General features: G+C 33.2%; 1 protein-coding gene, 1 non-coding gene and 1 pseudogene across 3 annotated transcripts; all 3 read right to left on the bottom strand.

Annotated features, from left to right (window-relative positions):
* Nucleotides 1-887: 887 nt before the first annotated feature.
* Nucleotides 888-6,705, bottom strand: LOC105124555 (protein trichome birefringence-like 14). Of its 2 annotated transcripts, XM_011024622.1 has the most exons (6): nt 6,405-6,705; nt 5,797-5,842; nt 5,542-5,700; nt 3,824-4,027; nt 2,172-2,367; nt 888-2,057 (listed from the first exon to the last, which is right to left on the bottom strand). In XM_011024622.1, the coding sequence occupies exons 3-6, from the start codon at nt 5,696-5,698 to the stop codon at nt 1,229-1,231; spliced, it is 1,386 nt and encodes a 461-aa protein (XP_011022924.1). In that variant the 5' UTR covers nt 5,699-5,700; nt 5,797-5,842; nt 6,405-6,705; the 3' UTR covers nt 888-1,228. The 2 variants fall into 2 exon arrangements, with proteins under 2 accessions (XP_011022924.1, XP_011022923.1); XM_011024621.1 differs by having other exon boundaries at nt 5,542-5,842.
* Nucleotides 6,706-14,427: 7,722 nt separating this feature from the next.
* On the bottom strand, nt 14,428-19,703 carry LOC105124683 (protein trichome birefringence-like 14; annotated as a pseudogene).
* Nucleotides 19,704-22,009: 2,306 nt separating this feature from the next.
* TRNAL-UAA (transfer RNA leucine (anticodon UAA)) lies at nt 22,010-22,092 on the bottom strand. The gene has a single exon. It is a non-coding gene; the product is annotated as a tRNA-Leu (tRNA).
* Between the last annotated feature and the right edge of the window lie 2,648 nt (nt 22,093-24,740).

Below are 24,740 nucleotides of genomic sequence, written 5' to 3'. Positions count from 1 at the left end.
GTTTTTTTAAATTAATCCTTTTAAACTTAATTTTTATATTAGATTTGATACTTATTCTTTTAATTGTGATATATTTGATTTTGAATTCTTTATCTAATTAATTTGTCTTTGACTTTAATTTTTTGACACTTTATTTTTATATTAAATATGATTTTTATTGTTATTTGTAATTATTCTTACTTTTTTTATTGAAATTATTTTTCAATTTCATCTCTTATAATTTATTTTAACAAACTTCATTTAGTTTTTTTAAAGTGTTGTTTTCTAGTATTTTATTTATTTATTTATTTATTTTTAATTTTATTGTTTTTCATTTTGATTTATGAGAATTGACTCTTGTTATTTGTTTTATTTATTTTCTTTTTGTCTAGAAAGGATTGTTTCTTATGATTTCTAACTCTTAAAAGTGTTGTTATCATATATATATATATATATATCCATTACAAAAACATGTATTATTACTAATTTAATTGCTATGAATTCAAAACAATAACCACAACTAAAATCTGCAATATTTTTTTATAATACAATTTCCCACTATTTTTCAAATGAAGAACATGAGCAATACAATGAGATAAAAATAATACTCTATAATGAAACTATCACTTGCAAATTATTATTTTGATTTTTTATGAAAAATATTTGTTTTTTTAAGTGAAAAAAAAAACTTTAAAAAAAGAGCATGTTAAAAATTATTTTCTGTTACTTGACACAACTAATTCAGATTTAAAAATTGTTGAACTGAATTCAATAGTTAAAACATGTTTAATACGAGTATACCTGCGATGTCAATTGCTATAAATGGTGAAATGAAGGATTACAGAAAAGTCTCGCAGGTGCGTATGATAACTTGCATAACCACTATAGCTACATGGTTGAAACACAAATTGGGAGGCTGAATAAATATTTTCCTGTATTGAGAATCGTGAATTTACATACAACATCCTCGGAACACGTTAAGCTCCAGAACTTCGGGTTGAAAACTATTTCTTCGAGCTTTGCCAGGCTTATCTAGCAACTGCTGTGTTGATTCAGGCTACAAAAGATCCCATCCTACGTGAATATGAGAACTGGGATGGGACTAGCTTAGATGCTTCACCTGTCCCCTTCTAATCAATAAGATAGTTGTCACAAAATCGCCGTGTCAAAAAAAAATGTATTAGATCATAAAAAGTCTCTTATTGGTCTCTGCATTTGTCCATCTTTGTCTTAATTGGAGTGGCTGTGTCTAAATCTGTGCAGCAAGAAGTTCATTCCATGTGTCTGGAATGCCAGGCAAGCACCAATGCAAGCAATCATTTACGCCTGCTGTTGCCTTAACACTATACCTTGAGATGTGACCCTCATCTCTTAGATCAGAGAGAGCAGTGATATCCAGAAGAGTGATGTTTGTACCTTTAACAGCAGCCGCAATAACTGGATCACTTGATTCATCCTGTGACACTTCGCTCCCTCCGGTAAAGGGAGTGGTGTTGTCACAATTACCCCCGGTGTTCCAGTCTCCGTTGCGGAAATGCCTTGGTGAGATGGTCCTGAAGAATGCCCTAAGTCGGGGATGAGAAGGGAGTTGTGAATCAAGCCACCTGGCAACACTATGCACTGTAAGATTCTTGGCATTCCCAACTGCCATGAGTCGTCTATCTTTAAGGGGTTTCCCGTTTACATACATCACCCAATGGTTCGCTGTAATCTTCCCTCTGTTCCAATGATGTCCTGTATTAAGAACTAACACATCAAACTGATGGAGGAATTGCCTCATGAAGGCTGGCACACGATCCAAATGCATAGCAACATCTGTGGCTTTGTCAGTGATGTTCAAAGGTTCCAAGTCAGCAAGGGTTGATGACCAGTAATACAAAATGGTGGTATTGGTGTTTGAAAACCGATAAGCCCAGCCATTAGGACGAATGGCTCCACGAGGTTTAAAAAGACCATATTCTTTGCCCACATCTTCAACATCTGCCCTCCATTCTCCACCAGTGGCCATGCACATCAAAGATTGGAATTGCTGCCTGCCTAATGAATCTCCTATAAATGCAATTGTTTTGTCCTGCATCCTGGAATGCAATAATAATCAGGGAACTGAACAAAAGACGTCTTTGTTTGGTGGTTTGGAGAACAAGAGCATATGTTGTCCTTTCAGAATCAAAACAAGAGAAAATGAAACTGACCTTCTCAAGAAAGCAGATTTCTCAAACTCCAGCATGTTGCAGTTATCTGGCTGCCAACGATATCCTTCAAAGGAAAAATCTGTTCGCTGGGTTAGTCTACACGCCCACATTTCAGATAACCACTGCTTACATTCAAACCCAGAATACAAAGGCCGCCTGCTTTCTGCAACCCATCTACCCTTGGAATAATTGCAGCCTGCAAAGATGACAGCATCCTTAAAATTCAACCAGTCATAAGACCTTGGTGCATGCATAACTTGTAACTGGTGCACAAAGATTAGCAACAGATTTATAGTTTTCATAAACAAATAGGAGACTTGAAACTTCGTCTGAAGTTACCTAGTCAACAGGTGTTGTTTTAAGCTTTCAAATTTTTACTGCCATTGATTTTTCTATCATCTTTAGCAGGACAATGTAACTAAATAACGCAGGCCACACATTCAGACTCCTCAAGTAATTACCATTACCCCAACTGTAACGTTCTCAATTTTCAAGTTTACACTGCCCGGCAATGCTTTTGATTTCTATAATTATTGCTGTAATATAAGGATGTTCCTTGCACTTTAGCAGAACAAGGAAAAGTCTCCTAGTTTAACCCTCATACTAAATCACCCTACTTAGTTATGTGGTAAGCCATGGTGTCCATCATAGTACAAATCTATAACCCACTGGCAAAGAAGATAAGTGTAGTTGATCCATATTTTCATTCCTTCCTGTTTTTATTTCAATTTCCTGCCATCATATCTTGGCCTGGCACAATACTAAAGAGGAAAACATGTAATTGTCACTCTAACAACAACAAAAAGCAAAATGAGCGGCGTGAAAAGTAATAAACTCGGTGCTGCTTGGATCCCAGTGTCCTATCTTAAGCATACTGTGAAACCCAAGTTTGGCTTTGGCTAATTAATGATTATGGCAGCCAAACCCCGGATACATGTGTTTGTGACCCTATAGGTCACTCTGTCTTGGTATCCTCATTTGCTTCTTTGTAATGTAATATTCTTCTGTCATCAAAAAGAAAAGATTCCACTGTCACATATTATTGTTCCCATGTTGAATACAATTGTTGTCTGACGTTGATTATAGCTTATAACTTAACTAGAACCAACAAAGTACAAATGCAAACCATAGTTGTAGCTGGCAAGTGATCGTTACAAGAAACCGTGATAGCAAGGACATTGAGGACACAGTAAGTCATGCATTTTCATGTAATGTTCTAGGTCATGAAAACTGAACTAAATATTTGTTACATTGAACATGGAAAAAATGCCACAAGCAGTAGGCAAGTAGTGTTAATGAAAAGCAAGGTAGTTGAACCAATGAATTTAGACAAAAGGCATCTCTAATGTTCGTACAACAAAGTTCAGAGGAAAGTACAGCCAATAATATAATGAGTTAACTGTGGAACAAAAACAAAGAGCACCACCCTCGTACTATTTAAGAAAGCACCCAAAACGATAAGGAAATGGTCCCCAAAAAAGTTATGCATATTTCTCATTCTAACTGAGCCAAATCAACAAGTTGAACAAGCATTTCAATCATCTGTTTAAGTTCCAAAGAATACAAGTACACTCTGATTATAGAATGGAAAGCCCAGAGTTCCTAGATTTATTAAAATAATGTTCTATGGCTGTAAATGAAAAGGATTCTACCTTCTATCTTAGAAGACGGTGTCCTATCTGCATCCCTATCTTCCAATTGAGGAGCAAATGAGTTGGTAAAATTTGAGGCGTCAAATTCTTTTTCTGGTATTTGTGATTCTCCTGAGCTTGTAGAATCAGTATCTGTTTCCTCAACATGCTTGTTTGGGGTCAAAGAATCAGAAGAGGAGCCTTTGAGGGTATCAACAACAAACTCTGAGCCAAAACAAGAGAAAAGAGAGTAAGTCAGCTGATAACCGTGAAATAAAGTTAAGCGACATCATGATTTATTTGCTGTACACAAGAATTTGATGAACACTCATCACAGCAAAAATAAAAATTAACTCAACCAGCAAAATATATAATATAAATAAACTACACTTGGTTTAGAAGCCATTCTTCTTATGCCCCAAAACAAAGCTTATCATCTGATCACTTATCTATTCCAATCCCAGCGCCAAAGGCAAAAATATCAATAGAATAGGCCTTATACTATTCCAGTCACTTATTTATTCTACTTGGCACCATCCAGTCCAAGGATCTTAATTTTTTTGGAGAAAAAAAGATATATAAAGACAAAACAAATGGTTAAAAAGGAAGGCAATAAGGCATCCACCTAGACACAGCAAGAAAGAAAGAAAAATTAAGACAACAGATCTTCCAACCCACTGAATATTACCTAAGCAGACAATCCCTTTAAGCATTACCCATAAGAACTAGAAAAATGTTATCCCATAACAATTGCCTCAATAGAATGCCCTTCAAAAGATCTGGAGCTCTGTTCCATACAGCTGTAAACACAACACACCTCCACAAGGGCTTTCCATCCTTCCTTTCTGAAACAAGGATGATTCCAGCAAAAACATTGCACTCTGAATGCAATAAACATTCAGAGGCACTTCTCTGTTTCAGGAAGTTCTAGGGCAAACATCTTCCAGATTCCAAAAGGCATTGTAAGAGTTTGCCTGACATTAAAATTTTCCGTGGTTAAATTTCACCTCATTTAACTACCTACATCCTCATCCTACCACGAAAGTATATCTAGGCCAAAATCATCCTTGACGCCTCCTTATAAATAATCAAGAAAAGATACTGCAAAAGGGCACTTTCAGGAGTTTTATGGTAATGAACCTTATCCGTGCCACAGTTAACTTGAGTCATGTCCATATAAATGTAGATGAAATGCGATCTCTGTAAATTTAAATCATACAGAATGTAAGTGTTCTTACAAATTTGATTGAGGGTTTTGGCAATTTTCTAGCAAGTAAGAAAATGCAGAATGAACCTTGCAAGGTTGTTCAGAGAAGAACTTCTCTGGGATGTTAAAGCAAAAACTATCTATCAAAATCTTTACTCTGTTATATTCTGTTATGTGGTATTTTCAGTTATATAAGCACTTCAGAAAAATGAGAAATACTAGACAGGGACCAAACACAACTAGAGCAATAAGGTCAAAGTAAACATCCTAGCTACCAACCATGTACCCTTCAAGATTTTTAGCAGAAAGGAGAGACCAAGTCTACACCCATCTAGAAGTTCTCTGATACCTCATCTTCATTATAGAGTTCCTATCTTCAGAAAAATTCAAAAAATAAAGTAATCAAACAATTACGTTGCAAGGTCATACAATTAGGAATTTATGCTCTCTTTACACATCCTCGCCCACACCACACACACACACAAACAAGTACGTGTATATATCCATGTGAACAGTGAAATGGGAAGCGAACCTGAAGTATGAAAATTAAACTGCTCTTGCGCTGACCACAAAGTAGTAGCAAAAGGATTCTTTTCCCACGTCCAGAAAAAAAAGGTTGTAAAAGTAAGGAAGAGCAGAGTAGCAGAAAAGTGTCTTCCCCTCAATCTATAAAAATTTGCTCCTTTCATCTCTACTACACAACAAAGGGCAGGTTTCAATGCATTACAAGCATTCCATGTGGTAGGTTAAAAATCAGCAACCGCGAAGAAGTTCAGGAAAAATCCACCTTAGGATACCCTTACACAGTATATTCGACCTTCAAGAGGCTTCAGCTGCAAGGCAAGAAAAAATAAATAAATAAAGGATGGTTATGGTCATTCGTTCTCCTATGTTGTATGTTTTAGACAGGCCACCTTAAGAGCTATGCCATCGCACACAGTTTTTAGCTATATGACTTTCCACCCGGGTCTTATTAATCAAAAACAAGTTGAGCAAGTACATTTCATTATCTCTTTGCTAAATATCAATTACTTGCTCTAAGATTTGACTATAAATTTTCATAGATCGTCCACTCAAAGACTAAAAACAAGCTCATTTACTATCACCAGAAATTTTCAAACTAAAAAAAAACCATTTGAGTCCAAATAATTACACTTTGATTACCATGTTAATTCCCAGAAAAGAAGTCATGAATCAAGGTCCACAACTCCATCCAACAGGCATTATTAAAAAAACACAAACTGAAACTTTACGTGTCCATGTACTGAAAAACGAACGACCCAGAATTCTAATTGTCAAAACAAGAAAACCCAAGAACATTTGAAGGTAAGATTTGCATTACAGCAAGGAATTGAAGGACAGAAAGCAAATAAAAAAGAAAAAACAAGAACGAACCTGATGATATAATGACACGCGCAGAGAGAGTACAATATTAAAGCCTCCTTCTCCTCTCTTCACTTCTCGTCCTTTCTCTTCTGCAATTGTATTCCTTCTTCCTATAAAAATGGCAAAACTTTTGGCATTCACAGATCTGCCAAACTGAACTTCAAATGCAGAGGGAGAGAAGCCCCCAACCAGACGCAAAGAAGAGAGAGAGAGATTATGGTTTTGGCCTATTATGTTGCGTTAAAAAATTAGGGAGTGTTATGTCATTTTGTGAATCGCGGCGATCTCAGTGACTGTGTGCGCGTGAGTTTTTCTTTAATATAATAAATAATAGGAGGTGAGAGGGAGAGGAAAGGACATGAACGGATTAATAGAGAAAGGTCAGAGAAGACTCCGAGTTTTTTCCCACGTTAACAAAGTAATAAGAAAATATTTTTCAAACTAATATTGTTAAAAAACAATAATAATCTAGTATAACTAAAGAAGCCATGCATGGATTACAGGAGCATCAAATCAATCATGCACAACAACTTCACCGCATGTACTCTATGCACGACCAGCGTGATTATCTAATATATCTAGTTGTGGTAAACTATAGTTTTCATATGTATTTTATATGTAATTAAAAGTAAACATGTTATAAATATTACACTTTTAAAAAATGTGTTTTTTTCTTTATTACAAAACAGAGAAAGAGGGGGACAGAATTTATTTTTAACAATGAAAGAATAAAAAATAAATATAAGATTGTTCTAATTAATTAATTTAAAATTCAACTAATTTAGATTTTAAATTGACATGGATTAAATATAAGATAAAAAAAACTCTAACGAACCAAGTTAAAAACTCTATATTAAAAACTCGGGTTACTTAATCTATTTTATTTTATAAAATTATGAGTTAAGTTCAGATTAATTAGGTAATTAAATTTTAAATCGACCATTAAATCAATCAAGATTAAATTTTATCTATATTTTTTCTATAAAAAAAATATATTTTTCTAGAAGTGTAATATTTATCACATATTTTCTTTTAATAAAATACAAAATACATGTGAAAGCTATATTTTACAACCACTAAATACATTTGTCATTTTTATTGGTTGTAAATGCAAGACTGACTTGTAGTGTATGTCCTACGACTAACTTGTTGTGACTTAAACTTCTTTGGCTTTTCTAAATTAAAAATATTTTTTTCTCATTGATTTTCTTCATATATATCGTCTCAAATTGGATTGAATGGAGAGTATAGACTAACTAATTCCAACCAAAGAAACTAAACTAAATTAGTCCTTTTCATTAAGGCTGGCATTAAAAAAACCGAAACAATCACCACCCTATTTATTTAAGTGTTTTTTTGTTTTTGTATTTTAAAAAAATTATTTTAAATTAATATTTTTTAATATTTAATATATTAATATTAAAAATAAAATTAAAAAAATTATTTTAATATATTTTTAAACAAAATATATTTTAAAAAACAATCGTTATGATATCAGATGTAATCACCATCCCTAGCTGCAGCAATATTTTTTTAATTAATGATGTGAGATTTGGGCAAGTGATCCAACATAAGGTTTTCATTTAACAAGGTTTTGCATATAGTTTCCTTCCCTCGCCACTTAATTTGTTCAAGGGGTTAACTTACCATGCAAAAGGGGTTTTTTTTTCTTTTTTAATTTTTAGAGTTCAAATCTTAAAATTAACACCTTGAAATATGATTATTTTTTTGTAAATGCACCAAAATGATATGGGAATATTGTGTCTTTAAAATTATTATAAAAAGAAAGAAAGAATAGTCTCGCCCACGTTAATTCAAGAATATCCTTATTATATAAAAAATGTATTTGCAATCAGAAGATTCAGTCCATTCATTAGTCTATCACCAAGAAAACAACGTGAACTAGAAGGCCTAATTTTGAACCAGTGAATAACACTTGGCTCCTTGTTAGTGCAACAAGCTATTTTTCATCTCATATATTTATTTATTTCTAATTTGTTGGGAAAACTCGGAACAACCGGATACTAATTTATCCAGATTAATTCAGCGGAATATAATTACAATTCACAAGTCTCAATTCTTTCCCTCTTTGTGCAGTAAAACAGAATCAAACAATGATGAAAAATAATGCAAATAATCACAAAATCAACACCAAGATTTTTAACGTGGAAAACCCGATGTGAGAAAAACCACGGAACCGTAGTTCACCTAAAAACTTCCACTATCAACAAATAATGGGTTCACAATTATTATTCCTGAGATTCAACTAAGGGATACAACATATATATCATCAAGAACAACTTATTCTTGGATTACAACAAGATTAAAGGAGAATTATTTGAGAAAAACTCACAAAACTGACAGCCCCGTTTTCTGTCAAAACGGTCAGCTTCCACACCACCAATCTTCGATCCAACCGTTCAGAATGAAGATCAACATGCCTAGAAGTTTCTGTCAAAATCTCAGCCCGATCCAACGGTGAACGAGCTAGAAATCGAAGAAAGAGCACAGGTTGCTCTGCTGCCTCTTCTTCTCTTTTTCTCTCTTAATTTTCTTCTCCTCTCTTCTAATTTCAATCTCATAGCTATAGTACCCGCACCATATTCATATTAACACTAAGAGACAGCCATCACATGAAATTTAATGTGATGGTCCCACCATCACATGGTGTGGGACCATACACAACAAATCTCTCCCTCACACACCATGTAAGGAATTCGTCATACCGGCGATCAATATGTAAAATTTAATTTAGGAGGCTCTGACAAGCCTGCTTCCTTTTTGCAAAACTCAAACTTCTCTCTCGGTAGAGGTTTGGTCATCATGTCTGACACATTGTCATCAGTATGGATCTTCTCAACAATGAATGACTTCATCTCCGTAGCATCTCGAATCCATTGATATCTAACTTCAATGTGCTTTGATCGAGAGTGAAAAGTAGGATGCTTACTGAGATGGCTTGCACTTTGACTATCACAATGCAACACAAAGTTCTCTTGAACTAGGCCAAGTTCATGCAAGAACTTCTTCATCCATAACAACTCTTTGCCCCCTTCAGTAAGAGCAATATATTTGGCCTCTGTAGTGGATAATGCAACACATTTTTGCAACCTTGATTGCCATAAGACTGCTCCCCTTGCAAACTTCATCAAGTATCCTGATGTGGACTTTCTAGAATCAACATCACCAGCCATATCTGTATCTGTGTATCCATCCAACACAGGTTTATCATTACCAAAACATAAGCTGAAACTAGAAGTACCTCTAAGATACCTGAGTATCCATTTCACTGCTGACCAGTGTTCTTTACAAGGATTGGAGAGGAATCGACTAACCACACCAATTGCATGAGCTATATCCGGCCTTGTGCAAACCATGACATATATCAAGCTACCAACTGCGAATGTATAAGGAACCTTTTTCATCTCATCTTTTTCTTTATCACTTGAAGGACACTGCTTAGAACTTAGTTTAAAGTGGCTTGCAAGTGGAGAACAAACAGGTTTGGAGTTGCTCATGTTGAATCTCTCAAGTACCTTTTGAACATATCTCTCCTGAGATAGCCAAAGTTTTCCCTTCTTCCTGTCACGTGTGATCTTCATACCAAGAATCTATTTTGCTGGTCCCAAGTCTTTCATTGCAAAAGACTTGCTCAACTCTTCCTTCAACATCTGAATCTTCTTAGTATCATGGCCAACAATCAACATATCATCCACATACAACAAGATAATAATAAAGTTTCCATCTGGAAACCTTTTCATAAATACACAATGATCAGAAGTGGTCTTGTCATAACCATGATCCACCATAAAAGAATCAAACTTCTTATACCATTGTCTTGGAGCTTGCTTTAACCCATATAAGCTCCTTTTCAACTTACAAACTAGCTGCTCTTCACCTTTTGCTTCAAACCCTTCAGGCTGCTCCATGTAGATCTCCTCATCCAAATCACCATGGAGGAAAGCAGTTTTCACATCAAGTTGTTCTACTTCAAGATTCAAACTAGCAGCTAAGCCAAGCACAACTCGGATTGAAGATATCTTGACCACTGGTGAAAAGATTTCTTTAAAATCAATACCCTTCTTCTGACTGAAGCCTTTCACAACCAATCTTGCCTTGTACCTTGGCTGTGAGCAATGTTCATCAATTTTCAACCTGAACACCATTTGTTCTTGAGTGCTCTCTTACCTTTAGGAAGCTTCACTAACTCAAAGGTATGGTTTTCATGCAGGGATTTCATCTCTTCTTGCATTGCTTTCAACCACTCACTTTTCTTCTCATGTGACATAGCTTCATCAAAGCATTATGGCTCTCCTCCATCAGTGACCAATACATACTCATGAGGAGAATATCTGGTGGAAGGTTAGCGAGGTCTAGTTGACCTTCTCAATTGTGGCTCATCTGGAGCTTCCCGCATAACCTGTTCAGGAATAACATCAACATCATTATTAGCTGCTTCAGGATCACCAACTAATGGCTCAATAAGAGAACCACCATTATCATCATTTTGTAAGTCTCCCCCATGATTAGCAAGCATCAAAGGTAACTGTGGAGCAGGTCTTGGAGTTGAATTAGTTGGAATAAAAACAGTAGACTCTGTTTTCTCTTTCTATTCAAAGTCTTTAATGGTTTGATCTTCAAAGAAGATAACATCTCTGCTTCTCACAATTTTCTTCTCCTTTGGATCCCACAACCTATAGCCAAACTCATCATCTTCAGAGCCTAAGAAAATACATTGTTTTGTCTTGCTGTCAAGCTTAGACCTTTCATCTCTAGGAACATGTACAAATGCCCTGCATCCAAACACTCTTAAGTGTGCATAAGAAACATCTTTTCCTTTCTAAACTCTATCTGGAACATCAAATTCAAGAGGAACTGATGGAGAAAGGTTGATCATGGCAACTGCAGTCTTCATTTCCTCACCCTAAAAGGACTTGGACAGCTTTGCATGAGAGAGCATACATCTAATTCTTTCAACAATGGTTCTGTTTATTCTCTCAGCCACTCCATTCTGCTGTGGAGTCTTAGGAACTGTCTTCTCCAATTTGATACCATGTTCCCTGCAATACTTCTCAAAAGGACCCCTGTATTCACCACCATTGTCAGCTCGAACACATTTGAGCTTTCTACTAGTTTCTCTTTCAACTCTGGCACGGAAATCCTTAAAGACATCAAGCACCTGATCTTTGGATTTCAAACAAGTGGCCCAAATTTTCCTGGAGTGATCATCAATAACTAACAAAGTACAATGCACCTCCAAGAGACTTGTCAATCATAGAGCAAACATCAGTATGAACTAAATCAAGAACATGTGATCTTTTATGTGAAGGTGATCTTTGAAATGCAACTCTGTGTTGTTTGCCAACTAAACAATGAGTACATGTGTTCAAGTTCATACCTTTTAATGGAAGGTAGTTCTTCTTGGCAAGAATGCCAAGACCTTTCTCACTCAAATGTCCAAATCGCTTATACCATAGATCAGTAGAGCAATCTTCAATTGCATTCACCTCTTCTTTGATCACCTTGGCTTGTGACATGTAGAGACCCATCTTCCTCCCTTTAGCAACAATCAGGGAATTTCTGGAGAGCTTCCATTTATCATCTCCAAAGTAATTGTGATAGCCTTTTTCATCAAGAGTACCTGTAGAGATCAAGTGTAAGTGCATATCAGGCACATGCCTAACATCTTTGAGTAGCAACTTGCACCCAGTATTGGTTTCCAACCAAATGTCTCCAATACCCACAACACTAGCCATCCCTTGATTTCCCATCCTAACTTGACCAAAGTCACCAGCAGTGTAGGATGTGTAAAAATCACGTCGGGGTGTAACATGGTAAGAAGCTGCTGAATCTGCAACCCAGGTGGTATCCTGACATGCAAGATTAACACAACTATCATCACAAACAATGGCAACATCACCATCAAATACAACTGCAGTTGTATCATTCTCTTCATTCTTGTCTTCATCTTTACCCTTTTTATCTCTTTTATACTTTCTGCAATCCTTTTGCATATGCTCAGGCTTGTCACAATAATAGCACTTAAAACCCTTTCTTGACTGAGATCTTCCTCTTGGCTTCCATTTGCCTTTTCTATTGCTGGATTCTCTATCTTGCTTGCTGTGAGAGAACCTGTTTAGACTTCTCCCTCGACTTTCTGTAACAAGTGCATGAGACTCAGAAGAGCTTATGCCTTTCCTCATCTTCTCTTTATTGAGGATACAATCCTTCACTATTTTCAAAATGATCTTCCCATTCGAAGTAGAATTGCTAAGTGACACCACCAAAGTCTCCCAACTATCCGGCAATGAACTCAGTAGGATTAGTGCTTGCATTTCATCAGCTAACTCTAGATTCATCAATGAAAACTGATTCAAGAACCCTTGGAATACATTTATATACACTGAAGCATCTTCACCATCTCTATACTTCAAATTCACAAGGTCTCTAATTACAAAAACCTTGTTTTGTGCACTCTCCTTAGCAAATGTTTCTTCCAACATCTTCCAAACTATATAACAATCATGTTCTTGAGAAATATGATTAATGGACTTAGAAGATACCCATTTTCTAACATTAGCAGTAGCATTTCTATTTAGCCCATTCCATTTTGCATCATCCATATCATCAGGTTTTATTCCTTTACATTCAATCAGCAAAGCCAAATCATTGCAATATAAGTGATCCTCCATCATTGTTTTCCATAGAAAATAATTTGAGGAAGTAAGCTTTATCATGTCCGAATCTTTCTTTTCCATTTTAACTGCACAAGAAATTCAATCTACACAACCAGTGCTCTAATACCACTTTGTTGGGAAAACTCGAAACAACCGGACACCAATTTACCCGGATCAATTCAGCGGAATACAATTACAATTCACAAGTCCCAATTCTTTCTCTCTTTGTGCAGTAAAACAGAATCAAATAATGATGAAAAATAATGCAAATAATCACAAAATCAACACCAAGATTTTTAACATGGAAAACTCGATGTGAGAAAAACCACGGGACCGTAGTTCACCTAAAAACTTCCACTATCAACAAATAATGGGTTCACAATCATTATTCCTCAGATTCAACTAAGGGATACAACATATATATCATCAAGAACAACTTATTCTTGGATTACAACAAGATTAAAGGAGAATTATTTGAGAAAAACTCACAAAACTGACAGCCCCGTTTTCTGTCAAAACGGTCAGCTTACACACCACCAATATTCGATCCAACCGTTAATAATGAAGATCAACGTGCCTAGAAGCTTCTGTCAAAATATCAGCCCGATCCAACGGTGAACGAGCTAGAAATCAAAGAAAGAGCACAGGCTACTCTGCTGCCTCTTCTTCTTTTTTTCTCTCTTAATTTTCTTCTCCTCTCTTCTAATTTCAATCTTATAGCTACAGTACCCAGACCATATTTATATTAACACTAAGAAACAGCCATCACATGAAATTTAATGTGATGGTCCCACCATCACATGGTGTGGGACCATACACAACACAATTGATGAGTTTGTTTACATATTAAATATCATTTAGCCTTTTATCCTTGTTGTCGTGGTACAATTTGGCAACTTCCAAGTTGGAAGAAGAAGAAGAAGAAGAATCATTTTTAATACATAGAACTAGCTTCAGTATACCATTGTCGTCGAAATAGGTTTCGGGCTACTGCTAGTGCTTTGTATATTGACGATGATGACATTCCATTTGCAATGAAACAAAAATATTTTAAAAATATGAAAAATTGTTATAAATTAACGAAGAGATATTGTCAATGGCAACACACGCTAGAACGTGAAGTTTGAACAGCAAGAATAAAGAAAAAGGTTTCAATTGTGGCATACCACCTGCTACCATTCTTTCAGCTTTCAATTGAGAAGTTGTATGCATGATTACATTCTCCGAACATAAAATTATATGAACATATAGCTGGAACTCCCAACTCCTAGAATACAAAATCTACATAAATTAATGATTTTGTTATCTTGCAACTAAGAGATAGGATTTAGGATGTATTTAAGATTGCATTAAAACTAGATTTGTTCAACAAGAAGCTGGTTCCATGTGTCTGGGATTCCAGGAAAACACCAATGCAGGCAGTCCTTTCTACCTTTATTTTCCTTCATATTGTAACGGGCTATGTGACCTTCGTCTCTCAATTCCGAGAGAGCAGTCATGTCCAAGATTTTCACTCTCGTACCATTGACAGCACTTTCAACTTCTCCATCACTTGACCCTTCTTGCAAAACTTCACTCCCTCTAGTCAATGGTACAGTGTTCTCACAGTTTCCTCCAGTATTCCGTTCTCCATTACTGATCAAATGCCGCGGAGAAATAGTCCTGAAGAAAACTTTAAGTCGAGGGTGCATGGAAGTTTGTGAATCAAGGCAAACAATGCTATGAACTGTAAAGTTCTTGGCAACTGGGATTCTTGCTAGATTTCTATCTTCATTAACCTTTCCATTTATGTAAATCAGCCACCGATTTTTCTTGAACTTTCCTTTGCTCCAATGATTTCCTGTATTGATAACTAAAACATCCAACTGATGGAGGAATTGCTCATGAAAGCTGGCGGACGGCCCAAACGCATTGCAATTTGGAGTCTGGATTCGCCTTATTTAAGGGCTCTAAATCTGAAAGGCTTGATGACCAGTAATATAGAATGGTGGTGTTGGTGTTTGTGAACCTGTAAGCAAAGTCATTAGGCCGAGTTGCTTCAGGAAGTTGACAAGTCCATATTCTTCACCAACATTTCAACTTCAGAACTGTCTTCTCCTCCAGTGGCCATGCACATCAAAGATTGGAATTGCTGCCTTCCTATTGAATCTCCTATGAAAGCAATTGTTTTGTGCTGCATTCTGAAAGGTAACAGACGTATTTAGAGAATTGAACATTAGAAGTCGTTTCTAAACAGCCGGCTATTGAAGGGTATAAGTGGATAAATTCAATTGTAAGTATCTGATATCAATGACAAATATTTCAGCGAGTACTTGCTCGAAAACTATGGTTAGGAACTTGTACAGATGCAAAACCGCATATGAACTTGTCCGACGAAACTGATCGAGAATTTATATATGATTAAAATAGCCAGACAAGCCTACCTTCTCAAGAAAGCAGTCCGCTCAAACTCTGGCATGGTACAATTTTCTGGCTGCCACCGATATCCCTTGTAAGAAATATCCGTTCGGGTTGTCAGTCCACATTCCTGACAACCAACGTCTGCACTTCTTACCGGAATACAAAGGCCACCTGCTGTCAACCCATCTACCCTTGGAAAAGTTACAAACTGTGTCAAGAAGCATATAAAAAAGATTTCATGGATTGAGCAAACAGGAGAAGCACTTTTGATATGCATGCAAATTGCTACTGAAACAGGGGAACTTTTGATTACCTTCTGCATTGGAAGGAGCCCATTTAGCCCCAGTGTTTTCATTTATTTGTGGAGGGAATGAAGTTGAAGATATAGTTACTTCATGACCAAAACTTTCAAGCTCTTCTTTACTGTTTATGGTATCCGCAAGAAATCCAAGTAAAAAAAAGAGTTCATTACATGTGAAAACAGAATGGCTTGTTTTTCTCCCGTCCGAATGACAATATATGTAATAATGAGAGTGATTAAAGAGAGGAAAAGATGTCTTCCCCTAAACTTTGATCAGCATAGATACTCTGCACACAGATAGAACTCCTTGAAGCCTTTAAACAAAGATGAACACCTTCAGCAATAATCCATTACAAGCTTTAGGGGTATTGTTCTAGCCTTTGTTTTAGCTATTTGTGCAACAAAAATTCAGAGAGCTTAAACCATTCTCCTGTATGCTTAAAGAGAGGAAATTAAAGAGGAGGAGGATGATAATTCTCCTATTTTTAATTAATATAACATGTATGTAAAAAAAAAAAAAAACAGTGGTGTTTGTATCTTAGTTTTAATTAATATAGGATTAGACAACGTTATTAGGGCTGGGTTGCTTCATCTTCGAGAGTAGAAGGTTTTTTAAGAACAATCCTCATATCTAGACATGTAAAGCTTATATGGGCTGGAGCCCCTCTGGACTAAAAGCATAAACAAGAGAGAATCGATGGGCTTCACCTTTTCTTTGAACAACTCTCATTTCTAGATATCCTACTATCAAGCATTACATTACAGGAATACTAAAACTTGAAACTGATGGAGGAATTACTGTACACCTCCTCGGTAAACACTGTGTATTACAGTAATATTCTCCAGTATTTTTTTTTTATCCTTCAATTTCTTTTTATTTTTTATTTTTTATTTAGCTCTTTGACATTGCAATTATAGGAATATAGGCTTTTCGTTTTGTTTATCTACGGATAAGTACCTCGCGGTGTCAGAGAAATATTTCGAGGCTAGGTTGCATGGTTAAGAAAAATACTTTTTTCTTTTTTTTTTTTAATTTTTAGTGCCTATTCTTTCTTTTTTAATTTGATTCTCCCAAGGTTTTTTTAGGAACTGAATTAATTATTTATTTTAATTGCCTGGATATAAAGATCTTCAATGTCAAGAGAAAGGTCTTACACTCGGTTGATGTTCAATTTGTAAAAACATGTTTGAATTTTGTTGATTTAAAAGAATTAGAGATTCAGAAATTAAATTGGATTTTAAAGAAAAATATAAGGGTTGTAGTTAATAGGCAATGGAGGTTTGGCTAGCATATGTGCTTCACATGGCAGAGAGTGAGGGAGGGCGTCACACTTTGGTGGTGCATGCTGCCTTGACCGGTGGCCAGATTCGATTTTCCACGGTGTTTTTCAATATGGGGTGTCCTTCTCTTCCACGTGGGGCATTCAAGATGGTCTATCATCAACCACACTTCTTCTTTTTTAATCTTTTCTTCTTTTTTTTATCCCTAAAATTCACGTTAGCCATTTCAATATAGTATTGTCCCTAATTGTATTTTCATTTAGAATCCAATTCCTTGTTAATTTTTTTTTAATCCTTTTCAAAAATTAAATTATTTTTAATTTTATTATTTAATTAAAAAATAATAATAATAGATTGTTCTTTTATTTATTTTTTGAATATAGTTCTCATTCTTTTAACCGGTTTTTTATTCTTTTGTGAATTATTTTTTCAATTTCATTCTTTAATTCAAAAATATAAAATGTTCTCTCGTTTTTTTTAATATTTAATTTAATCTTTATTTTTTTTTATTTTATAAAATTGATATTTTTTAATTTTATCAATCAGCATAAGTGTTATTGAAAATTGGCCTTAATGTTTTTTCTCAATAGAGTGAACTCAGTTTCGTGAACCAAGTTGTAAATTCAAAAACTTAACTTGTGTTAGCATTGTTCTTTTTTTTTTTAGATTTTTTACACTGATTTTTTTTTTAATTTTATTATTTCACATTATGTTTTTTTTTAATTGGTGTTTTGTTTTTAATTGGACTTCATGATTTTATTTGATTTCATTTATTTTCAGCTATCCTGACAACATCCCTATATTGCAGATTTAATAAGTTAATCCGAGTTTACTCAAGTTTTCTGGATTATCTTTAAAAAAAATAAAATTTATTTTATCCTTCAACATTTGAGATTTGTGCTTCTTTTTTGTTTTCTTTTTATCAAATTCTCATTCGCATAATCCGAGTCGTGGAGTTTGGTGGACTTGTTCAATTTGGTGGTATTTATTTTTTTATCCTTTTTATTAATTGATTTTTTTCTTTTTGATTTCATTCTTCTTCATTGAATTTATTAAAAAATTAGCTTTGTTATTTTTTTTATTTTTTTTATTAAATTATCTTGGTATCATGATTTGAATTATAAGTTTGATATGCTCGCTCAAGTTTGCTCAAGTTATTATTTATTTTATTTTTATTCTTTTTTGTGTTGGGTGATTAATACTTAAAAGTGCATTTTTATCATGGTTTTATATCATCATTTTGCACTTGAAATATCAATAACTCCTTAACTAAAATATGTTTTATAATAATGTATCTAATAATATAAGATACCTATAATTTGTGGTAAATGTCTATTTTTAATGCAGGCCTATCACATAAATGAAAGGATTGATTGATGACTTGAAGAACTTAAATTGCAAGGATAAAGAGATGGTCAAACTTAGAAAAGAGATGTCGGTGCAATCTAAACCGGAACACTGTTCGATAATTAGGTCATATCTGGAGCTACAGATCTCAGATTTAGGTCCAATTTATATGGATGGAAAGGTAAGACATAGGCCTACAACTTTTATATGAAGCCCAAGATCTAGAAAGGCCATTATCAAGTCCAAATTGTAGCAACAACAAAGAAGCTCGAATCTGTCTTCCAGCCCGAGCACTGTTCGGTATTTTGGCCATATCTGGAGTTCTAGAAGTCCAAATGAGCTGAAGTTTTTACACAAGAAAGCTGAGACAATTGCCTACAACTTTCATGTTTACAACTGGCTCCAATTTTGACGTTATCAATGACGTTTTGGGCAGACAAGAGAAGATAAGGATTGTCACCAAGTCAAAAGTTTGCCACCCACTTATCAATTAGTCATCAAATCAATAGTTCCCAATTTTGGCCTATAAAAGGAGGCATTTGCCATGCATTTAGGCATCTTGGTTTCCAGATCAAGATCATGCTTTTCCTTTCTCTCTTTGTATTTTTTGTAATGTTTATGCTTTGCTTTCATTAATATTAAGTTTATGCTTTTTATTTCCTTTCCTTTACTTAGTTAACTTTTATGTTCTTATTTTGTTTATCTATTTTGCTTTCTTTCATTATGTCTAGCTAAGTTAGTTATGTCAAGGTGAAAAGGTTACACTAATGGTGTAAGAATAAGTATAATGTAAACTTAATATGGACTTTAATGTTTGATACTAACATGTTTTATATTTGTTATCTTGTTCACTCTTTAATACTTTGCTTGTTAAATGACTAATCTTGATTTATGTTGTATAACACTTGGTACAACAAATGCTTGGCACTTTCATAGCCCATAATGTATGGTATAACCGACACCTGAGCTATGAAAGGAACTTGATTTGTTGTTAACATAAGTTATAATCATGAATGCTTGACGAGATTTACAAGTATTAGCATTAATTGAATAAGATGACTAATGTAATCATGTTAACAATATATAATCTGATTGGAACCTCCTTTGTGTGTGGTTTCCATTTCAATAATAAGAGTTTATACTATACTTGTTTGATATACCATTAGTGGAACCTCTAACCTTGACATTTGTTATTATTATTGTTTAATCCTTACATTAATTTTCCATCTCGAAGTTCTCATCATCTTCTTCTTCTTCTCTTTCTTTATTATTATTATTATTACTACTATTATTACTACTACTACTACTACTATTATTATTATTATTATTATTATTATTATTATTATTATTATTATTATTATTATTATTGTTATTGTTATTATTATTGTTGTTATTATTGTTATTGTTGTATTATTGTTATTTATAATTTGTACAATTAACCTCCTTGTGGTTCGACCCCGGTCTTGCCGGGTTATTTATTACTTCGACACTCCTGCACTTGGGAGAAGACATCAACCTTTTAGTCGTGTCATTGGGTTGGCTAGAATTTAAGATTCATTTTCTTTTTCATTTTTCTTAACATTTTTTTATTCGAGTTCTCATAAAATCTTCTTGTTCTTTTGTTTTTTGTCCTGTTAAATCCATTTATTGTCAATTCCTGTACTTTTAATCCATTTATTGTCAATTCCTGTACTTCTTTTTGTGTAATTAGATATTACCAGCTTACTTGGCTTGCTCATGTTTATGCCTTTTCTCATTGATTTGTTTTTGTTTTTAAAACTCACTTGCATTGCTTTTTTTTTTTTATCAACATTTTTAATTTTAAAAAAATATTTTTTTATTAAATCATTCATTTAATAAAAATCAAAGCAGTTAGAACACATCCTCAAAATATTTTTTTGGACAATTTAAAAAAAAAAGTTAATTGACATCAAACTAGACTTTACTTTTATACATGCATTGCACAAAAAGAAAAAAGACATTGAGACACATTCAATAATATGGTAAAAACTTGATTTCAACTATCAACATCAACTTCACTCCTTGCTCAAAAGTAATCAACTTCACTCCTTGCTCAAAAGTAATGAAGCGACTAATAAATGTCAAGCATGCATTAACATTTTTTTTTTTATATATGTATAAAATAAGAAATGCTCCTATAACTAAATAACAATAACAGAAAAAAACTTTTATGAAATCATAATCAAGCTTTTAAAGCCAGTACTAAAAAAATTGAATGGGAAGAGTAATAGAGTAATTCAATTATTCATAAAATTATAAAAAATAAATAAATATTTTTAAAATAATAAACTAATTATTTTATATCTAGATATTAAAATAATCTAAAAACATAAAAAATTAATTTTAAATAAATAAAAAATTAATTTTTTTAAAACATTTTTTTTAAAAAAAAACAACCATTCACATGGTATCTACTTACGCCACGCCTCAGCATGATCGGTCCGAGATATCCATGTGAAGACGCAATAGGGCTCTGGATCTCCTTATTAAAAAACACTACTGCCAGGGCGCAAGGCAGAGAGTGAGAACCAGTGACCTACACGTTGGGGTTCTTCTTCTGTACTCATTCAGAGCATTCCAGTTCTCACGTGCACGGTCTAGTGGGACCAGATATGGATCGTGGGACCCTGTGACCTTCTTTTGTCGGCAATGGATCTAAACTATATATGTTCATTTTTACTTCCTCCCATAGGACAACGCCCACGGAATTCATAATTTTTGTGTGTTATTCCAGGAATTAATAAAAAACAATGAAGCTGTTTTTTTTTTAAAAAAATTTGAATCAAAATTAAAATTATTATAAATTTCGGATGAATTATGTATTTTCTCAGTATTTTAATTTAGATATTAATTTTATATAATTAGACCATAAAATGACGCAATTTAAAAAAAATTAAAAATAAAAGAAACTGGGCTGAGAGGTTCGCTGTACATTGACCTTCAATTTTTTAATTTTGGTTACAATGATAATAATTCAATGTATGGTACAAAAACTTTAATATATTATCCAAAACGTGTGTTAAATATACGATATTGATTTTATTAGGCGATACAATATATAATAACTGTCCATAATTCATACGTGACTGTATAGTTTTGAATTCAAAAGAATATGCTAAAAAAAGTTTATAGATTTGAATTTAATAAAAAATAATTAATTTTCTTGTTACGAAAACTGGCGGGTAAATCTCATAATCGTTAAGATGAAGAAAAAAGCAATGGTTTTTGTTTGATCTTTTGAGATCATAATAACTTTTGTCTGGGCACGTGGCGCATCCGGCGGCCTTATTCAGGAATGAATATTTAAAGGAGAGAAAATGGGTGTTTCTTAGCTGTACGCGGTGACACCGACATTCATTTCATTTTTACTACGAGGGTGTTTGACGGCGACAGAATGATTTTTTTAATTTTTTTTCAAAAATATATTAAAGTAATTTAATTTTAAAAAATATTTTTATATTAATATACCAAAACAATTTAAAAATATACAAAAATAATAAGATATATTCTAAGGAATTGGTTGTGAAGAGATATCTTGTTGATCTCCGAGTTTTAATTTGAAAATCAATGTTTAGAGAAGAAAGCGCTGCTGGCTATGGGGTTCGAACCCATGCGTACTTATGTACAGAAGATCTTAAGTCTTCCCCCTTAACCTCTCGGGCAAACCAGCTCATGTGAATGAGAGATTGTATTTTATATATTTATATAATTTTTCCAAGCTATGTTCCTCATATATGGCATTTGTTATGCAGAGAAGGTTGTTAAAGTTATGGCAGAATGATTATTAACTCATCTAATCAAATATAATTGTTAATTAATTAATTAATTTAATATTTTAGTATAAACACGAGTTGGTTGTAATTTATTAGTAAGTAATTGTTTTGTATATCTTGTATTATTCGATTTCTTTAAGTGGGATCTTCGATTCAACTTCAGACTAGTGGGGCTGTAAAATGAAGAATTGTAATTAAGAATAATGAATGATATTAGCTAGTAATTTAAATTTAAATATCTGAAATACTACCATTAATTTCAGGGAAAAAAAGATAATCAGGTCATGCTATATTACAATAATATACATTACGTGACAATAATCATGCTATATTCCAAATCTTAATCAATCATTGTTCTTATGGTGTAATGCGATCCATACAGTGTCTCAAGAAGATATCTCGACGGGTATGATTTAAGATCGTCGTTGGGAAATTAATATCATGTTTAAAGCATAAAAAAAGATGAAAAGGGATTTAGGAAGGGAAGATCTACTCTCGTTATAACTTAGATTTGGCTCCTTTTAAGTTGGTGCTAATCTCAGTCATTAAAATTAAATGATGGGCTGAGTTTTTATTAGGAATGACGTTTCTCCAGATTCTTTTTCATGTGATTAAATCAGTTAATTTAATTATTTTTAATGTGAATATATATATAATAATTCTAGCCATCTTCTTATAATTTAAAAGGCCAGAATTTTCTTCTTTTATATCATGTTAAAACTAATACTGTGATTGTTTTTCGGAGATTTCATGTTTGTGAATTATACTCAATAACATGTTTGGTTTTTAAAAGAAATGAGTTTTATGTTGCGAAGGCCCATTAAAAAATTAAATTTAAAATATAATTATTATACAGCAATTTCTATATATTTGTTTTAATCAAGTTTTGTAATATTCCTAATATGTTTGCCTAAAATTACCAAAAAATCCTTACTGGTTTCCTTTTTATTGTTTGTAAGAAAGTTAAAAGGTTTTATTTTAATACTTTATATATATTTTTTACTCCGTATAAACTTTAATTATAATTTTTATTAAATATATATTTAAATTCAACTAATTACAATTAAAAATACTTTTTTTTTTTATTTTTTTTTTCAAATCATAACCATAAAAATCTCTAAAACACAAATACATTAACTTGAAAAGAGCCAAATAAACTCAAATTATGTTAAATAAAAAGTCATTGAATATTTTGTTGAAGAGAAACGTAATTTAAAATGTACATCAATGCCTGGTTTACAATGTATTTAAAAGTATAGTAATAATTAATTTTTAAAGTATTTTTAATTTAAAAATATATTAAAATTATTTTTGATATCAATATATTAAAATATTCTTAAAATATAAAAAAATAAATTAATTTAAAGAAAGAAATAATTTTTTTTAAAAATCTTTTAAAACACAAAAAATATACTGAGACAATCAAGCGTGGATGTGTGACCTCACATCAAATGATTTGGAACATGCCATGTAACCTCATCAATTGGCAAGATGTTCCGAAGCCTTGGCCCCTACAGCCTCCTATTTCTATCAATGGTTTTGCCGAACACAGAAACAGTCAGTGCCATTGTCATCACTCTCTTCTTTGGTAAATCTCCACGGCTCTCTCGACAGGTAAAAAAGCATTATTTTGTAAGGTGGAAAAGCAAAATATGGCCACGATCAATTTCATTCAAAGCAGCTAGATATCTCAACTGTCTAATAATTCAAATAATATTCTTGAAATTAAGTTGTGTTCTATGCTTTTTTTTGACAGATCTTTTCATGACTTGTAGCCAGGAGTAATTTATGTTTTTTTACTGAACTTTCTAGGGTTTCATACAATTGAGAATGCATGCCGATTCAAGCAACCTTCTTTAACATGGAATAACAGAAGCCAGGCTTGTTTCGATTGTATTCTTGGCTCCAATAAGAATCGAGATCGATATTAAAATAAAAATTAAAAATTATCGTGTTTTGTAGGAGAGATTTAGATAAAAAATATAAAATAAATATATTTCTGAAATGATATTAAAATTAATTTTTTATTTTCAAAACAAAAATTACAGAGAAACATGTTATTGTTATTTATTTCATGACACTAAAACTAAACCCTAAGTAATGGATGTGATTTGAATACCAAAAGAAACCTCATAAAACGGCGAAGTTTAAGATCCGATCAAAGAAGAATAGTTTAGTAGATAAAAAAATAAAATAAATTAATTCAAACTACCATTTTATTGTAAAAAGAAAAATAAAATGGTAGTTTGAATAAATTTAATGTAACGTTGAATATATCGCTGATGGGAAATATTAAAAAATAACCCAAAATAATTAAGATCTAGAAAGCGTTGAAAACCACGGCAACAAATCTTCTCCGTCGAGTGAGTCCTAAGAGTAGCAAACCATGTGCAATTTCAACCCTCCATCCATCGTGTAAACCAAGCAAATCTCTTAATAACAAAGATGGCCTTTGCTTGAACTTTAAGCCTTAAACCATAATTGTAATTATATTATATTTTATTTTATTAGGGAAAAGGAGAAAAAGGCCAACCTAGGCAATTTG

Source organism: Populus euphratica, unplaced genomic scaffold (genome assembly GCF_000495115.2).
Source record: "Populus euphratica unplaced genomic scaffold, PopEup_1.0 scaffold35.1, whole genome shotgun sequence".
Taxonomy (NCBI): domain Eukaryota; kingdom Viridiplantae; phylum Streptophyta; class Magnoliopsida; order Malpighiales; family Salicaceae; genus Populus; species Populus euphratica.
Note: the sequence above shows the minus strand (reverse complement) of the source record. Positions and strands in the feature narration are given on the sequence as shown.

Bases quoted from the DNA above. Each gene is read 5' to 3' on its own strand.
- LOC105124555 (XM_011024621.1), bottom strand. From the start codon at position 5,698: ATGAAAGGAGCAAATTTTTATAGATTGAGGGGAAGACACTTTTCTGCT. The intron at 4,028-5,541 runs GTTCGCTTCCCA...GTTTTGGCTCAG, and splicing joins GTTTAATTTTCATACTTCAG to AGTTTGTTGTTGATACCCTC. The intron at 2,058-2,171 runs GTCAGTTTCATT...ATTGCATTCCAG, and splicing joins AAATCTGCTTTCTTGAGAAG to GATGCAGGACAAAACAATTG.